This window comes from Drosophila persimilis, unplaced genomic scaffold (assembly GCF_003286085.1).
Source record: "Drosophila persimilis strain 14011-0111.01,24,50 unplaced genomic scaffold, DperRS2 tig00000579-arrow-pilon, whole genome shotgun sequence".
In the NCBI taxonomy this organism is placed as follows: Eukaryota; Metazoa; Arthropoda; class Insecta; order Diptera; family Drosophilidae; genus Drosophila; species Drosophila persimilis.
This window is the reverse complement of record NW_020825322.1, coordinates 459,291-481,589: the sequence shown is the minus strand read 5'-3', so window position 1 is coordinate 481,589 and position 22,299 is coordinate 459,291. Positions and strand designations below refer to the sequence as shown.

The window sequence follows — 22,299 nt, the reverse complement described above, 5'->3', positions numbered from 1 at the left end:
TCAAAGTCGAGGAATATTATTTCCGATCATGGACAGAGAACGATTAACCCATTGTAGACCAGTGGGTATTAATATAGAATGCAGGAAGGAAAAGAGAAGAGAAATGAATATACAAGAAAAATTTAAAAACAGTATTATTATTTAAGTTAAGTGGGCTAAATTAATTTTTTCCATCGTTATATTTACGGTATATTTCGGTATATTTCAAAGGGTCAGACCGTATATTGTATCGATAAGCCACACTGCTATGTGTTTCGTAAACAATTTTGTTGTTTTTAGCAAAAGGACTGCGTGTGTGTGTGATGTTAATTGAGCATTTTCGTCAGCGCCCGCGCGATCAACGTCACTTAGAAACTAAATTAGTACAAATGTGAACAGTCGTTTTTCGGTCTAGTAAGATGCAATATAGATATTGTGTTCGTGAGTTCCCTTAATTTGTTGTTTTATTGATTAAATTGTGACTGGAATACATACACACTTGCAAACATCATCGTAGAGCAAAAAGGAGCGTGAAACCAACAATTACTGGCGCGCAAATATACAAAAAAATACCTTCGCACAGATCCGCAAACACACATACGCACGTACATACATATATATATATATATATTGCTTATGTATATACGTATATTCAGTTCTGTCCAACAACAAAAGCCGTTGCTAATTTTTGCTTAGACGCTAAATGCTAAATGTCTCAAATATAGTACAAAGGAAATAAAACCAGCCAGAGACCACAGATTCACGCCCACACACACCTTCTGAAAGCCGCCGCCCCTCCCTTACATTTTTTACGTGCAGCTGGATTTGAAAAACAAAAAAAGACAGCTAATCTTTACGCGTCATGGCCTGTCGAATGGAGAATAACAGCAGAGCCAGCGGTAGTGGCAACGGCGATGCACTGCCCACATCTTCACTTAACGGTGGTAAGTGGTAGCGCGCAGGTAGCACCCATTCGCTTATCAGCTGTGGGTGGGCTACTGAACCCACTGAACCCAAGGCGTGTACACGCAACTAATACCCGCCCTCTCTATTTTTCTTTATTATTTTATTTTCAGCCATTACTGATAAGATGGCGACGATGAATCTAGACAGGTCTGAAACAACAACAACAACCATGCGTAGTAATGGCAAGCATAAACCACCGATGGAGGAGCTAGCACAACTCCTGCAGCAACAGGAGCAGCAATCCCCACAGGAATTGCAACAACAACCACAGCAACAGCAGCAGACACCGCAAAAACAGGCCATGTCTGCGGATGAGCGAAAGGCTACCAAGAAATCTCTAGTCATTGTTGCAGCAATATTCGTTGCCAGTGTGGCGACCATGTGCTATGTCTATGCAATATTTCCCGAATTGAATGAGTGAGTAAATGCATGATGCTGATGTGTCCAAAGCGCATTCGTGCACCTGCAATGTGTGTCTACATCTGTGTGCGTGTGTGTGTGCCTGTTGGTGTGTGTGAGTCTCGGTTGATTTGCGAGAGGGTTTTATTCCACACACAAACGGCATATAGAATGATTGCCAAGTCACGCCACCTCTCACACGCACACACTCTCACCAATACCCCCACTCGGATGTGGCCTGTTTACACCTTTTTTCTCTCTGTTTTCTGTTCTCTTCAGGTCTGAGAAGCAACATTTGAAAATACCGCGTGATATACAAGATGCTAAAATGCTGGCCAAAGTCCTCGATCGCTACAAGGATATGTATTACTTTGAAGTGATGTTCGGCGTAGTTGTCGCCTATGTATTGTATCCTTTTTGCAAACACACACATACACACACAAATCAGAAAAATCTTCAAAGAGATCTTCTGAACGGGCAATACTAATCGGGCACACGTTTCCGATTAGATAATAGATTTCTGCTGCTGTCAGCAATAACCTTGACCTGATTACTCAAAATAGTCGCAGTAGTGCTGTTGCCCCCAAAAACAGACAGAATGACCGCCATCCGACTACTATTCACGGTCAACCGTACATTTGTTTTGGTCGCCTTGATTATGCACGATCGGTTCGAGCGACGGGGCACGGCACGCATAGTCTGCATATTAATTACGTGTGGGCAGAAGACCAGGAAGCGCTCTGCAAGAGCGCACAACTGCACTGTGCTTCTCCATATCCATTTCCGTCCCGTGTCTGTAAATCAAAGTCTCCCTCCCTCTCTCTCTCATTTGATTGGACTTTGGTCATGTGACGCATTCTTTTGGCTTGCTCGACAACTGTTTTCACACACAAACGCACGCACACAGACAAAGTTCCAGCGAAATCAGCTGAGCTTGTATTTAATTCAATTGCGTTTTCAGCCAGAGCCCAGAGCTGAAGCCGCTCCAACCAAAGCCAGAGCAAACACCCACGTAACTTTATATGCGCTCGATTATATAGGTTTATTCTGTTGATTGCTTGGCAATTATTCAAAGCAGCAGGCGTGCGAGTGATATAGCTTGCTTTTGCCGTTATCGGGCATGCTCTAGAAGATGTGGTCCGATGGGGGTGCCATTGTCAATTGGCAGCGTCTGCCTTGACATCTATTTATAAACGGCACAACACCAGAGCGAGCACGCGTCGCCTCCTCTTAAGCAGCGGCAGATCTTTAATCTGATACACAAAAAAGATGTCATAGCATAGCATATGTATATCTAAGAAAACCTTTGTCGAAACTTATATCAGATCGTATGATTGGTTGGATGCCTTAACTCGCTCTTAACAATTTCTTTTCGTACAGCCTACAAACATTCGCCATTCCCGGTTCACTATTCCTGTCGATTTTACTCGGCTTCCTTTACAAGTTCCCCATCGCCCTGTTCCTGATCTGTTTCTGTTCGGCGCTGGGGGCCACACTCTGCTACACACTCTCAAATCTGGTGGGACGGCGCCTTATCCGTCACTTCTGGCCAAAGAAGACCAGTGAATGGTCGAAGCACGTGGAGGAGTATCGGGACAGTCTCTTCAACTACATGCTGTTCCTGCGCATGACACCAATTTTGCCGAATTGGTTCATCAATCTGGCCTCGCCCGTTATCGGAGTGCCGTTGCACACCTTCGCCCTGGGCACGTTCTGCGGTGTGGCGCCGCCCTCGGTGATCGCCATACAGGCAGGCAAAACCTTACAGAAGATGACCAGTTCGAGTGAGGCCTTCTCCTGGACCTCGATGGGGATACTGACGGTGTGTGCCTGCGCATCTCTCCTGCCCGGACTCCTAAAGAACAAGTTTAAGAAGAAGGAGGCGTAAATGCATTAACGGGGGCTAAGGAGGGGATGCACATGCCATACCCACATGCCCATACCATATACCGATTGACCCGAGCGCCTGGGACTGGGACACTCGACTGCGCGAATATACCACATCCAAGGATCCAACGATGCTGGCGTGTTGGAGTTTCCCAAAATGCTATTTCCAAAAACAAAACAAAAAATCCAAACAAAAATCATAAACTGTATTTATACACGCCGTATATTTTGTAATTAAACGATCGAAGGATCTATTTTTTAAACCGTCGGGTATATCCACTATGCTTAAGTCTACTACAAATATCTGTGTTTATTTTATGATAATTATTATTATTAATATTAATTAATTCTTATACACTTTTTTTTCTATATACTTACATACATATTATTACCACACACTTTTGCATCATATATTTCCATGAATTGTTTTTAAGTTAGTGAATTTTTGTTTAGTGCTATTGCAGTATTTACCCTAGAAAAGTAAAAGTAAATCAATTAGCGAAAATCCATTGAATGTTACGTCACACGTCTGTATGTTTGTTTTGTATGTATGTGCGCAAGTAAATGTTCGAAAATGATAACCCATTTGAAGCTCATTTGTAATCTATGCTTGTCAAAAAGAGGCGATGGCACCAACAAAATTCAAATTTGGAATTTAAAATTTTATCACTGCGGAATCAGTGCGTCAAAAGCTCAATTTCCACTTTTCGCCGCAAAAGCTGTTTGTATTTAAAGAGCATGTATAAGTGGTTGGCTTCATGTAACTTCCAACAGATGGCGCTGCCTGGATGTGTAGAGGTCGTGTAAAATGCGTCCAAGTGGAGTAGCGGATTTACATTTGTATGATCCAGACACGACGGTACTCGACGGCCAGCCAGTACGGACATGGCTATATCCACTCGGTTATTAACGCAGTTCAAGAATATATATAATTTATGGGGTCGGAAACGACGTTCCTTCTGGACTTTACACACATTCATTTTCACCAAAAATCTAATATACCCTATAATTATTTTGAGTATCGGGAATAAACAGTAGATATGTACATATATTATTGATGCATTATTATTTTTTTGCACAATTCCAGCCCTATTTAGCTTTAGATCGGATTATTATTATAGCCAAAAGTAACAAATAAATTTTCGGTCGCTACGCAGCGCCCGTCAACATGTTCAGACTGATTTTCTGTCTCTCTCGCACGCACTCTTTGTCGTGTCGCTTAATATTAGCGGCGTCTGCCGGAGGAGAGCCATACTGACTAAGTATTGGGTATGTAGAGTATGTAAGTATGTATGTATGTAAGTAAATGTAGAGTTGCGGTGTCCGCAGCAACTCACAACGTTCCCCCTCGTTTTCCTTGGGATGTTTTTCTCACTCGTCGCTGGACCCAGCTCCTGTGATCCGCCCCTCTACAAACAGAGTGTAAGGAGTGGGTAAGCTGGCCCATTGAGGGAGCCGTGGTTAGCAGCAGTAACGGCGGATCAACAGCAGATCAACAGCAGAGTAACAGCAGATTAACAGCAGATTAACAGCAGATTAACAGCAGTAATAACAGCAACAGATGAACAGCTGATGAGCAGCAACAGCAGAGAAGAAGAGGAACCGAACCCTTTGTTTCTTTCTTTTCCGGACACCAGTCGCCATGGGACCACTACCCCGAACGAGGACCCCAACGCCGACTAACCCATGGAAATTGACGACTACGCGGAGACATCAACACAACGCACCCCGACGCCTGAGGTGTACGAGCTATCTGCTGCCGAGTACGCCGCCCGTTGGACGGTGGCTCCGCCAGAGTGGACAACGAACACCGCCAACCGAATCCTGCCGACGCCTCTAATCCAGGAGGTACTGTGGCGACTAGAGCCGCGGGGTCGGACCCTGTTCGATAGCTGGTGGTTCGAGCAAAGATACAGGATCCACCGCCGCACGAGTCTTCGTAACTCTCGTCGGGGAAGAAAGGGGAGGGTGTAACGAACCTAAAAGGTTTCATGCCACGTTCAAAATCGAAGGCTACGGACTTCAAGAAGAATGAAAAAGCTGATGGCAATGAGAATGAGAAAACCACCGCAACTCGCAGGAGTACCAATACGAAAGGGGTTTGCTCAGTAAACTGAGAATAAACCACCGCAACTTGCAGGAATACCAATACGGGATTTTGCAGACCCGATGGCTTGGGAAATTGGGGAAAAAGTCGCAAAATGAACTAAGCGCACGCCTTTTATAGGCTGGAGAGTCGCAGTAGCCATTTTTCTGCGTCGCTGCGACTGCGCAATCATGTTATATACTGGCGTCAACACAGAACGCACAAGTATATAACATGGCTGTTCTGCGGCAGCGGACGGCAGCGCAGCTTCGGGTATTCGTCAAATTTCCTGGCGTCCACGCAAAATATAAGTATATGCATGCATACATATGTAGATATGTATAACCACTAACCATACAGTATATATGTAGATGTGCCAGTTCATACAACGAAAGCGTCACACACTGGCTAGCGCCAGAGTGACGTCATCATGAGAGAGAGAGCGCAGAAATTATGCAAACGCCGTCAATACATCATTGTTTTAGTTATAATAAACAAAAAAGTCGAGAACCGACGGCGTTTGCATAATTTTTATAATTTATAATAATCCTGTTTGAAATAAGGAAATAAATGTGTAATTATATTATTGTAATATTTTATATTTTGTGGTATACATCAAACAAATAACAGCTTTTATTTTATTTTCCGCGCCCTAGTGTACCATACCCCCACCCCCTGCCCATTCTTCATTTATTTTGTGGCGGTAGGTCAGACCATCAAAAGACCCAAAACAAGAACCAAACTCAAATTTCAGTTCTAGCGGCCAGCAATAGTAAACACACACACGCAAAGTACGTGAGAATGCATGTGCACCCATACACTAAAACATGCTGGTGGCAAAACGTTTTGTACAGAACCAGACCGAGAGAGTTCAAAAAATCTGAAAAAGCATACAATCACATATTTTTGTCGAAACATATTGCGTGTGTACTAACACATGCAAAGATGTTCTCTCTGCGCTCTCTCTCTCATGATGACGTCACTCTGGGGTATTGAACGCGCTAGCCAGTGTGTGACGCTTTCGTTGTATGAACTGGCACATCTATATACTGTATGGTTAGTGGTTATATATACATATCTACATATGTATGCATGCATATACTTATATTTTGCGTGGACGCCAGGAAATTTGACGAATACCCGAAGCTGCGCTGCCGTCCGCTGCCGCAGAACAGCCATGTTATATACTTGTGCGTTCTGTGTTGACGCCAGTATATAACATGATTGCGCAGTCGCAGCGACGCAGAAAAATGGCTACTGCGACTCTCCAGCCTATAAAAGGCGTGCGCTTAGTTCATTTTGCGACTTTTTCCCCAATTTCCCAAGCCATCGGGTCTGCAAAATCCCGTATTGGTATTCCTGCAAGTTGCGGTGGTTTATTCTCAGTTTATTGAGCAACCCCCTTTCGTATTGGTACTCCTGCGAGTTGCGGTGGTTTTCTTATTCTCATTGTCATCAGCTTTTTCATCCTTTTTGAAGTCCGTAGCCTTCGATTTTGAACGTGGCATGTTCTTGTTCTTACTGAAATTTTGAGGGCGAGGGACTCTTGTCAGTGTATTGAGCTACTCCCTCGCGTACTGGTACTCCTGCGAGTTGCGGTGGTTTTCTCATTCTCATTGCCATCAGCTTTTTCATTCTTCTTGAAGTCCGTAGCCTTCGATTTTGAACGTGGCATGAAACCTTTTAGGTTCGTTACACCCTCGCCTTTCTTCCCCGACGAGAGTTACGAAGACTCGTGCGTCGGGTGTGCGGCGGTGGATCCTGTACCTTTGCTCGAACCACCAGCTATCGAACAGGGTCCGACCCCGCGGCTCTAGTCGCCACAGTACCTCCTGGATTAGAGGCGTCGGCAGGATTCGGTTCGCCCAGATGACGGCGAGGCATTCCTTGTCGGTGGCCGAGTAGTTTTCTTCTGCCTTGTTGAGGCGGAGTCCCCCGCGGAGTGTAAACCGAAAGGCATTACTTTCCATTGGTATAATCCTCGTCTGGGTATCGTAAATGCCGTGGTTTCCCGGCTGTCGCGGGCCATTGGTATCTGCCAATACCCGTTTTTCAGGTCTAGGGTCGTGATTTCGCATTTCGGAGTCGCTCCAGTATGTAGTTGATCCTGGGTAGTGGGTACGCGTCCGGGATAGAACGCTCGTTTAGCTGCCGATAATCTACACACATGCGCCATCTCCCGTCATTTTTGCGGACCAGGACGATTGGCGCGCTGTGGGGGCTCCGGGACGGTTCGATTATGTTCATCGATGATCCGCCGCATGGCTGGATTTTTCGGGTAGTACCGCTGTTTTATGGGTCGGTTGTCCCTCATGACGATGGTGTGATCCGTCAGATCCGTCGTCCCTCGGAGGCCCGCGAGTGTTGGCAGTTCCTCGTCTAGAAATTTCCGTATTTTCGGCGCGATGTCGGGAGGCCATGGGTCGGAGATTCGTTCCGAATCGTCCTCGGGTGGGTCGTCGATTCCTGGGTCGCAAGTGTGGTCGGGGTTCTCGGGAGGATCGTTGTGTCGAATGCGCTTGGTGGTTCGACTTCGCGAGTGTATTCGCTTATGCTGCCGACGACGGCGGGTAGGGGGCTCGTGTGTGTCCTGGGGGGTGCTTGCGCGACGTCGTCCTCAGCGTGATGTACGAACGTGCGGGTCTCGATGGCGATCGTAGCGTTTGACCAACGGCTAGTTTGGGCGATGAAGTTCACCGACATGGCTCCAGGCGTGGTGCTGGGCCGCATGCCGGCGCCGTACGACGCGCTACCCGGGAGGCGTTCCATGATGTCGGGGACGATCGATGGTGCGTCGGGGTTCCGATGGGTGCCTCGTGCAGCAGTTTCCCGGTTCCTGCCTGAGAGGACGCGGGAGTAGCGGGTCGGTCGGTGTCGACGCGTTTGTGGGCCAGGGTGGCGGTCGGAGGTGGTACCTCGAGCGCCTGGCTGCTGCGTGGCGGCTGTCGTTACTGGGGCCGGGTTGTCTTCTGGAGGGGCGTCCTGGGTTCCTTTTCCTTCGTTGGTGGAACCGCGTCGGTGAGAGTCGTCAGCGTAAACCCTCGTTAAATAGCGCCACCTCCGATTCGAAGGCCACCAGATCAGCCAACGCCATGAACGCCGCACCTGAAGACCACGTCGGAATCAACGAAATCGTCGACCTCACGGAGGACACCGATTCGGAGGGGTCCGATGTCGACACGGACACGGAGAGCGGAACGTCGTCCGGCAACAGCACGGACGACGGAGAAGAGTACACCACGGACTCGGAGGAGGAGACCCGAAGGTACGACCCCCCACCGCCATACTCCCGCCACTGCCCGCCGGGCAGCATCACCTTGCAAGGAGGACCGTCGGAGCTGCCCTCGTACCAGCGAGCACTGAGAGGCACGCGTCCCGCGGACCTCGACCCCTTCGTTTTCCCCCATGGGTGATAGATTCAGCGACTACTCTAGGCCCCGCGACGCGACCCCCGACCTCCGCAGGCCCATCAACACCGACGAAGACAGTCACGATGAGGACACAAGTCGCCATGGGACCACTACCCCGAACGAGGACCCCAACGCCGACTAACCCATGGAAATTGACGACTACGCGGAGACATCAACACAACGCACCCCGACGCCTGAGGTGTACGAGCTATCTGCTGCCGAGTACGCCGCCCGTTGGACGGTGGCTCCGCCAGAGTGGACAACGAACACCGCCAACCGAATCCTGCCGACGCCTCTAATCCAGGAGGTACTGTGGCGACTAGAGCAGCGGGGTCGGACCCTGTTCGATAGCTGGTGGTTCGAGCAAAGATACAGGATCCACCGCCGCACACCCGACGCACGAGTCTTCGTAACTCTCGTCGGGGAAGAAAGGGGAGGGTGTAACGAACCTAAAAGGTTTCGATACAATCCGTCACCGACTTACATGTTACTCTGCTGTTACTCTGCTGTTGATCTGCTGTTGATCCGCCGTTACTGCGGCTCCCTCAATGGGCCAGCTTACCCACTCCTTACACTCTGTTTGTAGAGGGGCGGATCACAGGAGCTGGGTCCAGCGACGAGTGAGAAAAACATCCCAAGGAAAACGAGGGGGAACGTTGTGAGTTGCTGCGGACACCGCAACTCTACATTTACTTACATACATACATACATACATACATACTTACATACTCTACATACCCAATACTTAGTCAGTATGGCTCTCCTCCGGCAGACGCCGCTAATATTAAACGACACCACAAAGAGTGCGTGCGAGAGAGACAGAAAATCAGTCTGATTGATTTGTTGCTTTTGGCTATACAAATTATGCGATCTGATCCAGATTCCGCAACCGGATAGATATGACATTCGTCGCTCACTGTTGGTACTGCAGGGAAACGATCTGGCAAGCGAGCTTGTGTACGAGCGATACGTTTTTGTATCCCAAAATCAATATGTCGCGACTTTACCGTTAGGGAGCCAAGTCCATCTTTTTGGAACAGGATGGAAGAAAAAATGGACCCATCCTGATTTTGCTGTGGGTTAATTTTCATCTTTATGATGTGACCAGCTCAGAGCACTGCCATCCACAATTTGGCGTCCATTCATATTATTGTATAATATCTTTTTGAGCGGACCCCCATCAACGCCAAGATTTCAATGACTTGGGCATGAAGATATAACACTTCAATTGTTAGACGGGTGGTAGGAGGAGTTGCCTCCTTTGTAAAAGCAGTTGCAGTCGACGAATTTGATTCATCAAAAATGGGGAATGAGCAGCAACCCTTCCGACACAAGAGAAAGGAAGACCCGAGGACACCGTAAAGATTGTAATCTGTAAGCCCTGGGAGTCGCCACAAGCAATGAGGAATGCACAGTCGCATGTGCGTTGAGCGACATGTGAATGGGACACCATATTCTTTTATGATTCTGGACTCCTATAGTCAACATATGAGCATACATACTCGTAATTATACAAGCTCTGCTCCCCAGGAATATTTTCTCTTCTGCTTTTTATTCAAGTGATCAAAAAACCATTTGCTGTGTCGTATTCATGTGTTGCACAAATCTATGGTACTAATATTTTTGCTTAAAATCGAGTTGTAACTGCATCAGATTGTGGCAGATTGATGCCGGAAAACCGACTAGCGAACAGTAAGCATTAATTACAGCTGTAATCGGTTTAAAGGAGGTCCATTGGAAAAAAGGAGCAACAAAAGTATTTTAATTTTGTTTTTGAACTGCGGCATACCCTCCGCTAAGAGACTCCTGCCTTTTTTAAAATTAAAAATGCAATATTTTTGAAAGAAAAGACATGTATTTATACGGGTATATGTACAGTGCAGCTCAACTGAATAGGTTCAATAATTTTCAAAAGTCAAACCGCTATATCTTTTTAACCAACTTACCGATTTATATGAAATCATTTTTTTTGCATAGATTGATTCATTGTTAATATAGCAAGAAAGTTTGTGGTTTCAGGGACATGTTTGTAAAGGATATTTATTTATTTTTTCAAAAACATTACAAAAAAGGAACATATGACATGGAACAAGGAGTGGCACGACGTCGTGTTGGTTAAAAAGATATAGCGGTTTGACTTTTGAAAATTGTTGAATCTATTCAGTTGAGCGGCACTGTATATTCAGATATGCTTTCTTCTGTCTGTTGAAAGCAGTAGGTCCTTCCACTCCTTGCGAGTACTGGGTATTGGCTTTTCCCTCTTTTTTATTGTTTCGCCGCGCAAAAGGAGTTGGGTGCTGATTGACCGTCCCAATGCAGATGAGCGCTATATAAAAACTCATTTACATGGCGCTTGATGCATCTGCAATACCAACATCCTACTGGGTCACATGCAGATGGGACCACATCACTTCCATCCAGATAAAATGTTCGGTCCCTCCGCCGCGGTTCCTTGTTTGGTTTGCCGTTGCCATTGTTGGCTGTATTGTTGACTGAACAATACTTCCAGTCTCTCTTTTCTACCATATGCCCTGCCGGCTTTGCATGCCCAACGCTCCCACGGAGGCTGACTGTCCGCTGGGAATGATGCCCTACGGTTTCGTGTCGAAGGAACACGAGTCTTTGTTTGCCCAAAACCAGTTGGAGAGATGTGCAACGTTAACTGCAGAATATGGTATATCTTTTCAGAGCCTTTCAGAGATTATATATCTCTTCTATAATAATAATCCAATCTGATCAAAATTCGGCAATCTGGTACATTTGGTCATGATCTATGCTTGTGCGTTTTTAATTTTCCCGTATCTTCAAAATTGTGTATGCCACAGATTGTCGTTTTTTGTGGTGGCGGAAGGGGGGTGGGGCGAAATTTTGAAATACACTTCTAACAGTGACATATCACAGAAGTCTGGATACAAAATGTCGTTGCTCTAGCTCTTATAGTCGTTGATCACCAGGCGCTCATAGGGACGGACAGACAAGGCTCAATCGACTCGGCTATTGATGCTGATCAAGTATAGACATACTTTATGGGGTCGTTACACACATCCATGTTCACCAAAAATCGAACTAATTTTGAGTATCTGGTATAAGGTTATAAGGAGATCAAAATAAGGAGATAGAAATTGATCGAAATGGCAGTGTTGATGAAATAAAATTGTTATACATACGAGAATGTGTACCATAAAGCTGGCATATACCGGATTGATAAATCTGGAAGGATCCCCAAGGAACAGAAGACCCACTCTCTTGTTTCTTTGTCGCTTGCCGCTCTTTTGCTATCGTTCTAATTAGTCCTTGCTATTGTTGGCCCTTTTCTTGTTTGTTGGCCTAATGCGGTTTCGGCCGCCATTTGATTTGTGGGCCACAATTAGTTGGGCAAACTTTTTTAAAAGGATCTCTGGCGGGCCTTTGGCGAAACGAAACAAAACGAAATATTTTTAATTCAGTTTTCCTTAGCTGCTGCGTTACTCTGCTTTTGGTTTACTTTATGGAGACTTTGCTGTCGGTTGTCGATGTTGTCTGTGCGTAGGCCCCCATGGGCCATGGGGCTGCGGCGGTGCAAATTGTTTCAAACTGTCTGCCAGCTTTGGCTGCCTACCGCTGCCACCCGGGACCACCCCCAGCTATGGCCACAGCCAGAGCCAGACAATGCCACAGGTGCCCCCTCAGAGGCAGACAGACACTAGCATGAACATCAAGGATAACTGCCGCCGCCTCTACCTCCTGGTAATTGATTTAGCATGCGTGTAGTGGAGTGTCGGAGTGTCGGAGGGCTGGAAATGGTTGTTTAGCCGTACAAAAACCCTGAAATTATATTAACGACATCGTAATTCCCTTTTTGCCATACGTTGCGTTACATCAGCAGCAAAAGCAAAAGCAACAGCAGAATGTATGCGAGAGAGAGATTTGCCAACTTTTGGTAATTGTCTAAAAAATATGCACATCTTTATTGAGCTTAAGCAGTACTACAGACAGACAGCAAGACAGACGGATAGACAGACACATATTGTTCAGGCTATTACTGGCAACAAATTGTGATTACCAGACGAGCAATAATGGGTGCCAGAACTGTAATCGTTTGTAGATTATGCACTTCATTACATCGGACAGCCAAGGATTCTGGTGATCGAGTGATTTCCACTGGACTCGGATTATTCTGGACTGAGGAATGCAGACGTTGAGTTATTTTCTAGTATTTAGGAAGGCTCTATTTTCAAGCAACCCAGAGCCAAGTGGGCCCTATTCTATAGCCCTTTAACTCATAAATCAAGAACGACTTTACGAAGATACTTACAAATAGAACTTTTATCTGTCGATGATTCGAAGGTAAAACTTCCGGTTATTGCTGTTTTAAGAGCCCTTTCATCTTGATTTCTAAAGCACACAGTTTTATTTAATGTATTAATCAATTTTCCTATCGTCTAACGACCTACATATGCTTTAAAAAAATGTATTTGTTGTTTTTCACCAATCTCAGCTTACAGTTTATTTATTTCTCTATCAACCAATCTATCATTCAGTCAGTCCAAGTCCCAATATATGCATTGTCGTGGCCCTGGACTATGGCGTTTTGGGGTCTGTACGAATTCGAAGCATGTTCAGGGGTGTAGGGTTTGTGTGCTCGGTGGCTTTAATCCACTTTACCTTGTTGCCTAGTCTGGCAATTATGCAAATCAATCATAGACCAGGACCAGGACCAGGACCAAGACACACTTGCCTAGTTTACCGACAAACGCGTGTGCTGTGGCCCTGGCATAGGGGTCTGGATTAGAGATGGCCGCGGGACACGCCGGCCGCATCAATACAACTGATCAGTGAGGGATTTTCTATAGAAATCCATGTGACCTACCCGTATTTCTGTACATATAAGAACATGCTCTTAAAGTTAGCTTTTGAAGGCCATGCCCATCTTTGGTATGGACATCTACGAATGGCACAGAGAGAGGCACACGAGTGCGAGAACGCTCATATGTAGGTGATGAGTGGGGAGTTGCGTTGGTGCCACTTGGACATTGATGTGACACGAGGCGAGGCGTGACCTGGACCAACAAAGAGCATTTGCCTGTTGGGGAAATTTGCTTTTTAATTGTAGTCCGAGAGCCTTTTCATTGGAGTGGGCCACAGACTGGAGCCAAGTGCGCTTTACTTTTCTGAGAACGTACTAGCAATTTGTACTTTGAACAGTGGTCGCAAAAGGGTCCTGGTCCTGCCAGAGAGCTGAATTCTGCAGTACAGTATACGGACCTAGCTCATTTCTTGGAAAATGAAATTTCATTGTTCAACGAATGCTTATCAGGCGCTCGCACACACAGGCAGGACAGAGTCCCTCTCGAAAGCCAGGCCACGCACATGCGTTCGATTTAATCCAAATTCAATTCACTTTAGTTCTGGTCCTTATCGAGGAATACGAATAGGAGTAGGACCACCGGTTGAGGCCAAATCAAAGCAAACAGTGCAGTGTGGCGGCCTAATCCCGGCCCATCCCTATCCCCATCCCCATCCCCATCCCCATCCCCATCCCAATCCCCGTCCCTATTGCCAGACGCAGTTTGGGCTTTATTGCCTTGTCTGTGCTCAGCAGACCAATGGTATCGCCATCGCCTCTATCCATCCATCTACGCATCCGTGGCTGCCTTCTGTGGGATGCTTAATTAAATAAGATTGAAAAGCTTCAATTATTCAATGGAACAATAGCATTGATAGATGCACAGAGGCATCGGCTAATGCATCTTTCCAGGCCAATGAGCTACACAGAAACAAAGGGCTACTCCCGAGGGCCTTGCAAGAAGTTGAACTAATTCTAAATTTAAACAGAAACAGTTGGCCAAAAAGCAAAAGCCCTGCCTATTGGCCACACACAAAAATGCTTTTGGGGCCTTTTTTCGCACTAATTCTAATTCTAATTCGAGTCCTGACACATTTGCCATTGTCGATGGCTCCTTTTGACTGCAGCCCCGACGACGGCCATGGGTATTAAAAAAGTTTTCAATTTTGTTGGCGGCCTTGAGGAGTTCTCGGTTGAGCCGCCACCGCTGACTGGTAGACGATATACATATTTTCTACCCGGTACTCCGTGGCTCACAGGGTATGCTGGATCAGGCGAAAGGTCCTTAAGCGCTGATCCACAGACGTCTGAGGTATTGCATTTTATTGTATTGTTATTTATTAATCAGGTTAAAGATTCAAATAATAATAGGCTCAAGCATCCAGAAATATATACATACATACATCAGAATAAGATGATATAAAAGTACTTGTGGCATCCATTAGTTAATAGATATTAGTATTAGGGGGTATCCCAATGTCGGAATTTAATCTACGTATCCATTGAATTCCTCTTTCTTTTTGCTGTTGCTGGGATATTTCCTTTTTTATTTGTCTTTTATGCCGTCAGCGCAGACGACGCTGGAGACTTGGACGTGGACGTGGGCACCACATAATTTTAACTTTTGTAGGCCAACATAAATACTTGATTAAGTAAATCCACATTTGTAGACAAACTTCAGACGAGTGGGGGACTGCTGGTGATGGCTGCTGCTACTAGAGGAAGTCGCTGACCTACGGATCGTATGTTGTTCCTTTTCTTGGGGAGTAACAGCAGCAGCATCAAACCCCTGCACTGGGTCTGCGCTTTTATGTTGCCTCGATTTGCATAATTTACGGAAAAACGGGGGAAAAAAATTGGAATAAGAAAGAGCTCTGCTCGGGCCCCAAAGAAATTATACTCAATTTTGCTTTCGTTGCCAGTGTAATCAGGTTATTTTGGACCCCCAGTCCCCCAGTCCTCTATCCAAAGGTTAACCTGTCAATGGCCACTCACACCCCACGCCACAGGAGCCCATTCCACGCAGAGCAGTTCCACAAATCCTTCGGCAAATCCACTTGGACACAATCGACTGTGAGGGAGGGAGCTGTAAAAAAACTGAGATAAATACTCGTACTCGGCAGCAACAATAATACTCGTTGGAACAGGGATACGACTGGTGTGGAGGATCCAAAAAACAAACAATCAAGTTGAGTATCTCCGCTCTCCGGGCAAATAATGAAGCAATGAAATGGCCAATTTAAATCAATGCTACCGTCCGTCCTTGCTAGACAACACAGAAAAACGACAGTATAAAACAGCAAAGAAAAAACTGAATGGCCAAATTACTTTTTGGCCAACTTGTTGTTGCTATTGCTGCTGCTGTTGCTGTTGCTGACCCATCATCTTTGTCTTCCTCTGAGCCATTAAATGTTGAGCAAAACTTGGTCAGACTTCGGTTTTACAGCTGCAATCAATCGAAGCCCAATCACAACTTTTGATTGCAGCGTTTTGGTGTCGGTGTCGGTGTCGGGTACTTATTTTATGACGTATACGTAGAACATTGCACTCATGCTGCCACATTTTACAAAAGGTTTCTCAGACTTAAATATTTTCGTAAATTTCAGCAGCAAAAGGTCTGACCAATTACAGGAAAATATCTACAGATAAATGCACAAAAATTCTACACAAATAAATCTAAAAGTTTCTGTTATTCCAGAATGATTTTCCTGATATCAGCTGGCTATCTCTTTAACAGAAACAGCACACATTACTCCGGATACGTGTACGATAGTTAAGTGTATTGAGTTATGCTTTTAGGCAATTACCCGAGACTCCTTTGATCTAGCATGAAGACCGGCATAAATTCTCGTAGAGGTGAAGGTAGATGCTTCGATCTCTGTGGCAATTACTCGCGTCATGGAAAAACGTGGCGGCTCCGCTGGCTGCGAAAATTGTCTATGGAATTTACGACAAAGCTCTCTCACATACGCTCAGGCTCACAGGCCACCGAGTATTGCCAACAATGATAAATATTGATTTTGTACCATCATCAGCAGCAACAATTACAGCCGAAAAGATTGGCAGCCGTTTTGCTTTGACATATGGGTCCTCCCTGTCCCTGTCTCTGTCTCTGTCCCTACTCCTGGCTCCATTCATCCATCAGCTGGTTTCGTCTTGGCCTGGTCTGGTCCTGGCCCTGTTGCCCTGTCTAGACGCTTGCACATAAAAGCCGAAGAGCCCCGCGTTGGCACGGCCGTGTCTGACACATTTTTTTGTAATTATGCGACAGATTCGTTTTTCAGTTTTTCTTTTTTTACGCGTTCCTTTCCTTTCGTTTGTTGTTTCCCTTGCTTGCTGTCGTCCCTCTCTCTCTCTCTCTCTTGGTTTTTTTTTTGTGCTGCTCTCGTTTTTAATGGCAGCGCTTTGCGTGCCTAATTTGAAGCGCACACGGCGCACATTAATGAGAGAGAGTCGGCGAAAGCAGTAGGCTTGGGTTGGGTTGGGTTGGGGGCAGTGGTTGCAAGGAGCTAGGGGCCGAGAACCACTGCTGAGTGATACGGTGGAACAGGATCCGCAGCATTTCTCTGCATACTTTATACGGATTCCACGGCGGGTCAGTCCTGAAAGAAGGCTGAGATGTGGGCAAAAAAGTAACATTTCATTTGGAAACACTTATCGAAGAAAACTCCTTTCAAATTCCACATCGTTTGCTGTTCAATATGCCACTTTAAGCACCTGTCATTGCACCTTTAATTGCCTATTATAAATATAAAAAATATCAATTTATATATATATACCAATTTCTTAGCGTTCTTAGCATTTGGTTCTTTTGTAAACACATGTACTCCACTGTACGCACAGTTGACACAGTGGGTGTAAAGCAAACAGCTTTCGTGATATTATATTGCGCATACGACCCGTAGTACAATATGTGCGGATGATTAAATAAGATTCAAACGGCGGTGAGATCGAAGGAGTGAGGGAGAAGAGTCGAGTGAAATGCAATTTCAACGCTTTCGTTTAACTGTAAAATTAATGATGATAAAGTGCGAGCCGGTCAGAAGAAGAAGTGCCACCAAGTGTTGTGGGGAATCCATTCCCGCGCTCGAGCCCCGGGGCACACACGCATGAAATTAATTACGCGCACACTTAAAGCATTAACGCGTAAATGCTGCCAAAAAAAACAGCAACTAAAAAATTCAACAAATTGCTGAAAATATTCCAGAAATGAAAATCAGCTGGAAAATGAGAGGCGGAGCGGAAATTAGAGACGCCAAAGATATGTTGACAAATAGGTGGCTGGCAAAATCTGATGTATGCCGTATAAGAATGAGAGGGAATGATGGAGTGCGAGTGAGAGAGGAAGGGGCGGGGTAAGAATAAAATGAAATTTGACACTTTGCTTCATTCTCAGGCCCGCTCTTCTACCGATTCCAGGCGTCTGCTTCGTCCTTTTCTTCTACGTTTTGTGGCTGCCTACAGAAGCATTTTGTGGATGCCTCTACGAGTCTATGTGTAGTATCTGTATAGGCATAGACAGACAGACAGAGAGAGAGAGAGAGAGAGAGAAGAGTGATAAAAGATGTTTTGTGTTTGTTGTTAGCAGTAGATTTTCCGATCATTTTACGCGTATTTTCCTTCGAATGGCAAAACAAGCGTGAAAGACAGACAACGCACAGGAAACCTCAACATATCCCCTCTACTATTACCGCCCTCTGTCAGATGTCTTCTTTCCCCTATCACCTCCCTTTGCGGTGCGCACTAACAAATCGACTACGACATTTACAGGACCCTAGTGGCCTTCGTCTAAGCCTTGTCCCTTGTCTCTTTAAATGCATGGAATGGTAAATAGAACAAACGAAAATACTGGACATTATTGCAAGAACACCTGAATACCCTACCTATGCAGGGAAGGAACACGCTGAAAAGTATGCTATACTTTTGAGAGGTCAGAAATCAAGTATACGTTGTGGAAAACTGAAGTGGTATAAATATATCACATAATGGCGCTGGGAGTTGTGGCATAATGCCATAATATGAAGCAAAACAAGGAATATTTTACTACATTTTTTCGTTCCTTCTCTTTCGTAGTGTTTTGTGCTCCCCTTTTTTTTTGACAAAACAATCGTTTAATTGGCTCTCTAATCAGCTTTAAATCTTACCGCGAGTGAATGCCTTTTAATGCGTTTAAGAACATAATTTAGTTATTTGTTTTGTGAGTCGGTGAGTGGAGTGCTTTGTGCTTTCACATTACACGTAACCCGCTCTCATCTCGTACAGCCTGGCTCTGGGTGCTCGGGCCTCGTGGGTGTTGCTATCACGGCCATATTTATAAGGCAGACGCGGAAGGGCTTTAAGCAGCCGACTGGCCCCATGGCCCCAGTCTCAACGTAGCGGTTTGCCACTGAATGAGTCTCCTAGGCGCAAAAGACTCCTAGACTCCGACCACTCCAATTGTGCATCAGTTGACTTCCTTTTCTTGTACCTTTTCTAGTGAAACACCTCGTTAATCGATACCGACTGTCGCGACAGTTTAATCCAACGAAAAAGTCGGAGTGGGCGGAGTTCCCGTTCTCTTATTCAATCAATTGAAATTGCATTACGCATCCGCCATGGACTACACACACAACCTATTTATTTATAAATGTGTCTGACCGGCAACGGAAACCAAAAAGAAAGCACAATACATTTAAAGCTGGTATGAAACCACACACATATACTCGTGTAACTATATAAATATGTATATATAAATAGAGTGACCCAAAACTGGAAGAAGGTCGAGGGACAAGCAAAACAAAACCAAAAAAAAAGAACAAAAAAATTGTATTGAAACAAATTTGAAGATTAAATTACAGCCATTTACCTCGGCAAATATTTGCTGAGCACACGATGAAGATGCCCCAAGAGCCCCAAAACGATGGGCGGAGGCGAGAGGAGGGGAGAGGAGAGGTTTTGGTACCTAACTGGTGCCAATGATGATGATGATGATGACATTGATGGGATAACCGACAATAGACGTGGCATAGTGTGTGTCTGGTCTCGGGTTTGGGTCGTGGTCTGGGCTCCGAATTGGAATTCAAAATCACAGAAAACTTGTGTCTCACTTGTGCGGCCAGGAAGTTTATAAATCTGGTTAGCCAGTCAACTGTACGAAATTGTGGCTTATTATAGCCGTTTTGTTGTTGGCCATAATCCGTACCTGTCACACTTTCATTTTCCCTTTCGTTCCCATCTGAATGCTAGGTGTTGCTTATATTCTGTGTGTTATTTAGTTTCCCGATCCACATTCCACCCGTTGAGTGTTCCAGTTCCAGTTCCATTCCACGTCAATCCTTTATTCATCATACTCGTATCATCAAAGGCCATTTATCGTTTGCTGCCCATCTCTAACTTGTAGTCGTTTCACTGTCATTAAGCGATGCTAATTAAACGGTATCGATTACCGTTACTCGTTACTCGTCACCCGCTATTTGTCCCGCCATATCCGTTTCCCATTGACTCTTTCCTGCTGCTGCCCTGTAGGCAAATTGAGTGAAAGAGAGTGTGTGATTCCCTTGCCCCCCAACCATCCAACACTCTCTGCCTCCATCCGTCCGCTGCTAGCTCTCTCTCTCCCCACTGAGTTTGAAGTTCAAGTGCCAATGTGCTGTCAAAAAGTTGTTTAGTTCTTGGTTATGTGTCTTAGCCCCTCCCGCTCCGCTCTGTGGATGCTGTTGCCTTTTGAGACTTGTCTGAACTGGCTTAAGTACAAATTGAGTTTCACTGTCGTTGTTGTGCGCTATTGGTGATGGTGTTCTGTGTTCTGGTGTGCTCTCTGGCTGCTTATAAACATTTAAGGTTGTAATTTTGTTGTGCTGGCTTTTTAATGGCTTTGTTTGCCATCGGCGGGCTCTTGGGCTCCTCTTAGCTCCCCTTGGATCCCCCTGGGCCCGGGCCTTCCATGCTATTGCTTTCGGGGCTCCGCGGCTCCGATTGTGAGACAAAAGCGCAGCACATAAATTCATCATAAACGTCGACAATATTAGCTAAATTGACATATGGCCGAGGCACACAGACGCATAAAGTGGGGGAAATGAAGGTGGCTTTGGTGGCCGCCCAAGAGCTGAAGGGAATGTGGAGTGCAGGCTTTTTGCAACTTTTGCTTTGGCCCAACTTTTACTGATGCGCTGCCAAGTGAACAAAGTTATGGCATTTGGAACAGAGAGAATGATAGACAGAGAGAGGGGGTAATGGGGGAGATATGGTGGGCGATCACACTGCATCTGCAACGCCGCTCCCTGTCCCGTAAGTACTTATTAAACGAGTCAGCAGTTGCATGGCAGTCTTTGGGATAATCGTAATTTTAGACGATATTCGCCAATGAAAATGGAATCTTCGCCAGTTGTCAGTCAATCGTCTGTCGAATGATCTTTCAGGCAGAAAAAGTCTGCCAATCAACAGCTATTCCGATTAAGCAGCATTTGGGCGAGTAACAGCCTGTTGTTTTTCCAACACTCACTCTTCGGGGTGAAGTGACATTTGCAAAGTAATCAAATTAAATCGAAAAAAGAACACAATGCCAGCGAGTGTTGGGGGGGGTGGGGGCGGCGCTGTGCTAAACTTGGCAAATTAACTAAAACCATAAAGCGTAAATCGAATTAATTTGGACGGCAATAAAGGTTAAGTTAATCATACGCCCCAGAGTGTAGCCAGGAGCAGGGACAACAAGGACTGCCGCAGCGGCTGTGGCAGCGGCAGCGGCAGCAGTGAGCCATTAACGCGATGACGCAGCTGTTACGGGCTGGACCTTAACCTGAGAGGACCCTAGCGGAGAGGGAGAGGGAGTCCCTCAGCGAAGTCTGAGATCCATCGGAGGCTTTTGTCTATGTAAATGAGATGGCGCCCCAAAGACGACGGCTTAAACTAAAGACAAATCTATATGTATGCCGAGCGGAGAGCAAGAACAAAGCCGAAAGCAATCTAAAAGTTCTGTTTCATTTATTGACAATTTGTTTCAAAATAATTGCCAATGGCGGCGGGTGACCCCTCCCCCTCTCCCACCCCTTGTCAGCCGCCAAAAAAGAGAGGCATTCACTTTGAGTTGACCCACTGCTGGTGGTATTGGTGGTGACCCTGTGGTATCGGCTGCCGCAACGGGACCAGTTAACAGCTAACAGCTAACAGCTAAAAGCTTTGCTCATTTGGTTTATGCTCCCCAGGACATGGCCACGTCCAGCGATTGCCAGTTGAACGAACTATTCGGTTGGGGAATTCCTTGTTCTTGTGTGTTCAATCATTTTTTGGTAAGCAATTGGACATACCACCGAAAACTTCTATGAAGGCACAAATAGTTGAATACCAGTATCCTGAATCGTCCTTGGATATCAGAAGTACTAAAAATGGGTCTTCGATAAGCTCTTAACTATTTGAGTACTGTAACAAATGTTGCGCCTATTTTTGCGGCATGTCACAGTGTGCTCTTGCCTCGTTGGCCACAGGCTAATGGATGGAAAGGCTTTCTTCCGTGGAGCGGAAATTGAAAGGTAAAAGCTTTTATAAGCCTGATAAGCGCGCATCGAAGGGTGGCTAAAGAAGCGAGCGACACTCCAAAGAATGCATCGAATTTTATAATAATTTTTATGAAATCTATATGTCACTTTCGCAGGTAATTCCCGAACATCTCTGGGAGACTCAAGCGACTAAGCGGCTTCCCTTCTAAATTTCGCCTACTTTCCATTCCCATCCCATGGCCCATCTGCTGCTTACATACCTTCCATTTATACTGC

The 22,299-nt window shown here is 45.6% G+C and overlaps 1 protein-coding gene across 1 annotated transcript; it reads left to right on the top strand.

The window, feature by feature from the left end:
• Positions 1-309: 309 nt before the first annotated feature.
• On the top strand, positions 310-3,494 carry LOC6598293 (transmembrane protein 41 homolog). Its single transcript, XM_026990404.1, has 4 exons — positions 310-923; positions 1,056-1,362; positions 1,624-1,752; positions 2,725-3,494. Exons 1-4 carry the CDS (start codon positions 842-844, stop codon positions 3,230-3,232), a joined length of 1,026 nt encoding a protein of 341 aa, XP_026846205.1. The 5' UTR covers positions 310-841; the 3' UTR covers positions 3,233-3,494.
• Positions 3,495-22,299: the final 18,805 nt, after the last annotated feature.

Coding starts and splice junctions, on each gene's coding strand:
- LOC6598293 (XM_026990404.1), top strand. CDS start 842: ATGGCCTGTCGAATGGAGAATAACAGCAGAGCCAGCGGTAGTGGCAAC. Junction 1,363..1,623: donor ATATTTCCCGAATTGAATGA/GTGAGTAAATGC, acceptor TGTTCTCTTCAG/GTCTGAGAAGCAACATTTGA. Junction 1,753..2,724: donor GTAGTTGTCGCCTATGTATT/GTATCCTTTTTG, acceptor CTTTTCGTACAG/CCTACAAACATTCGCCATTC.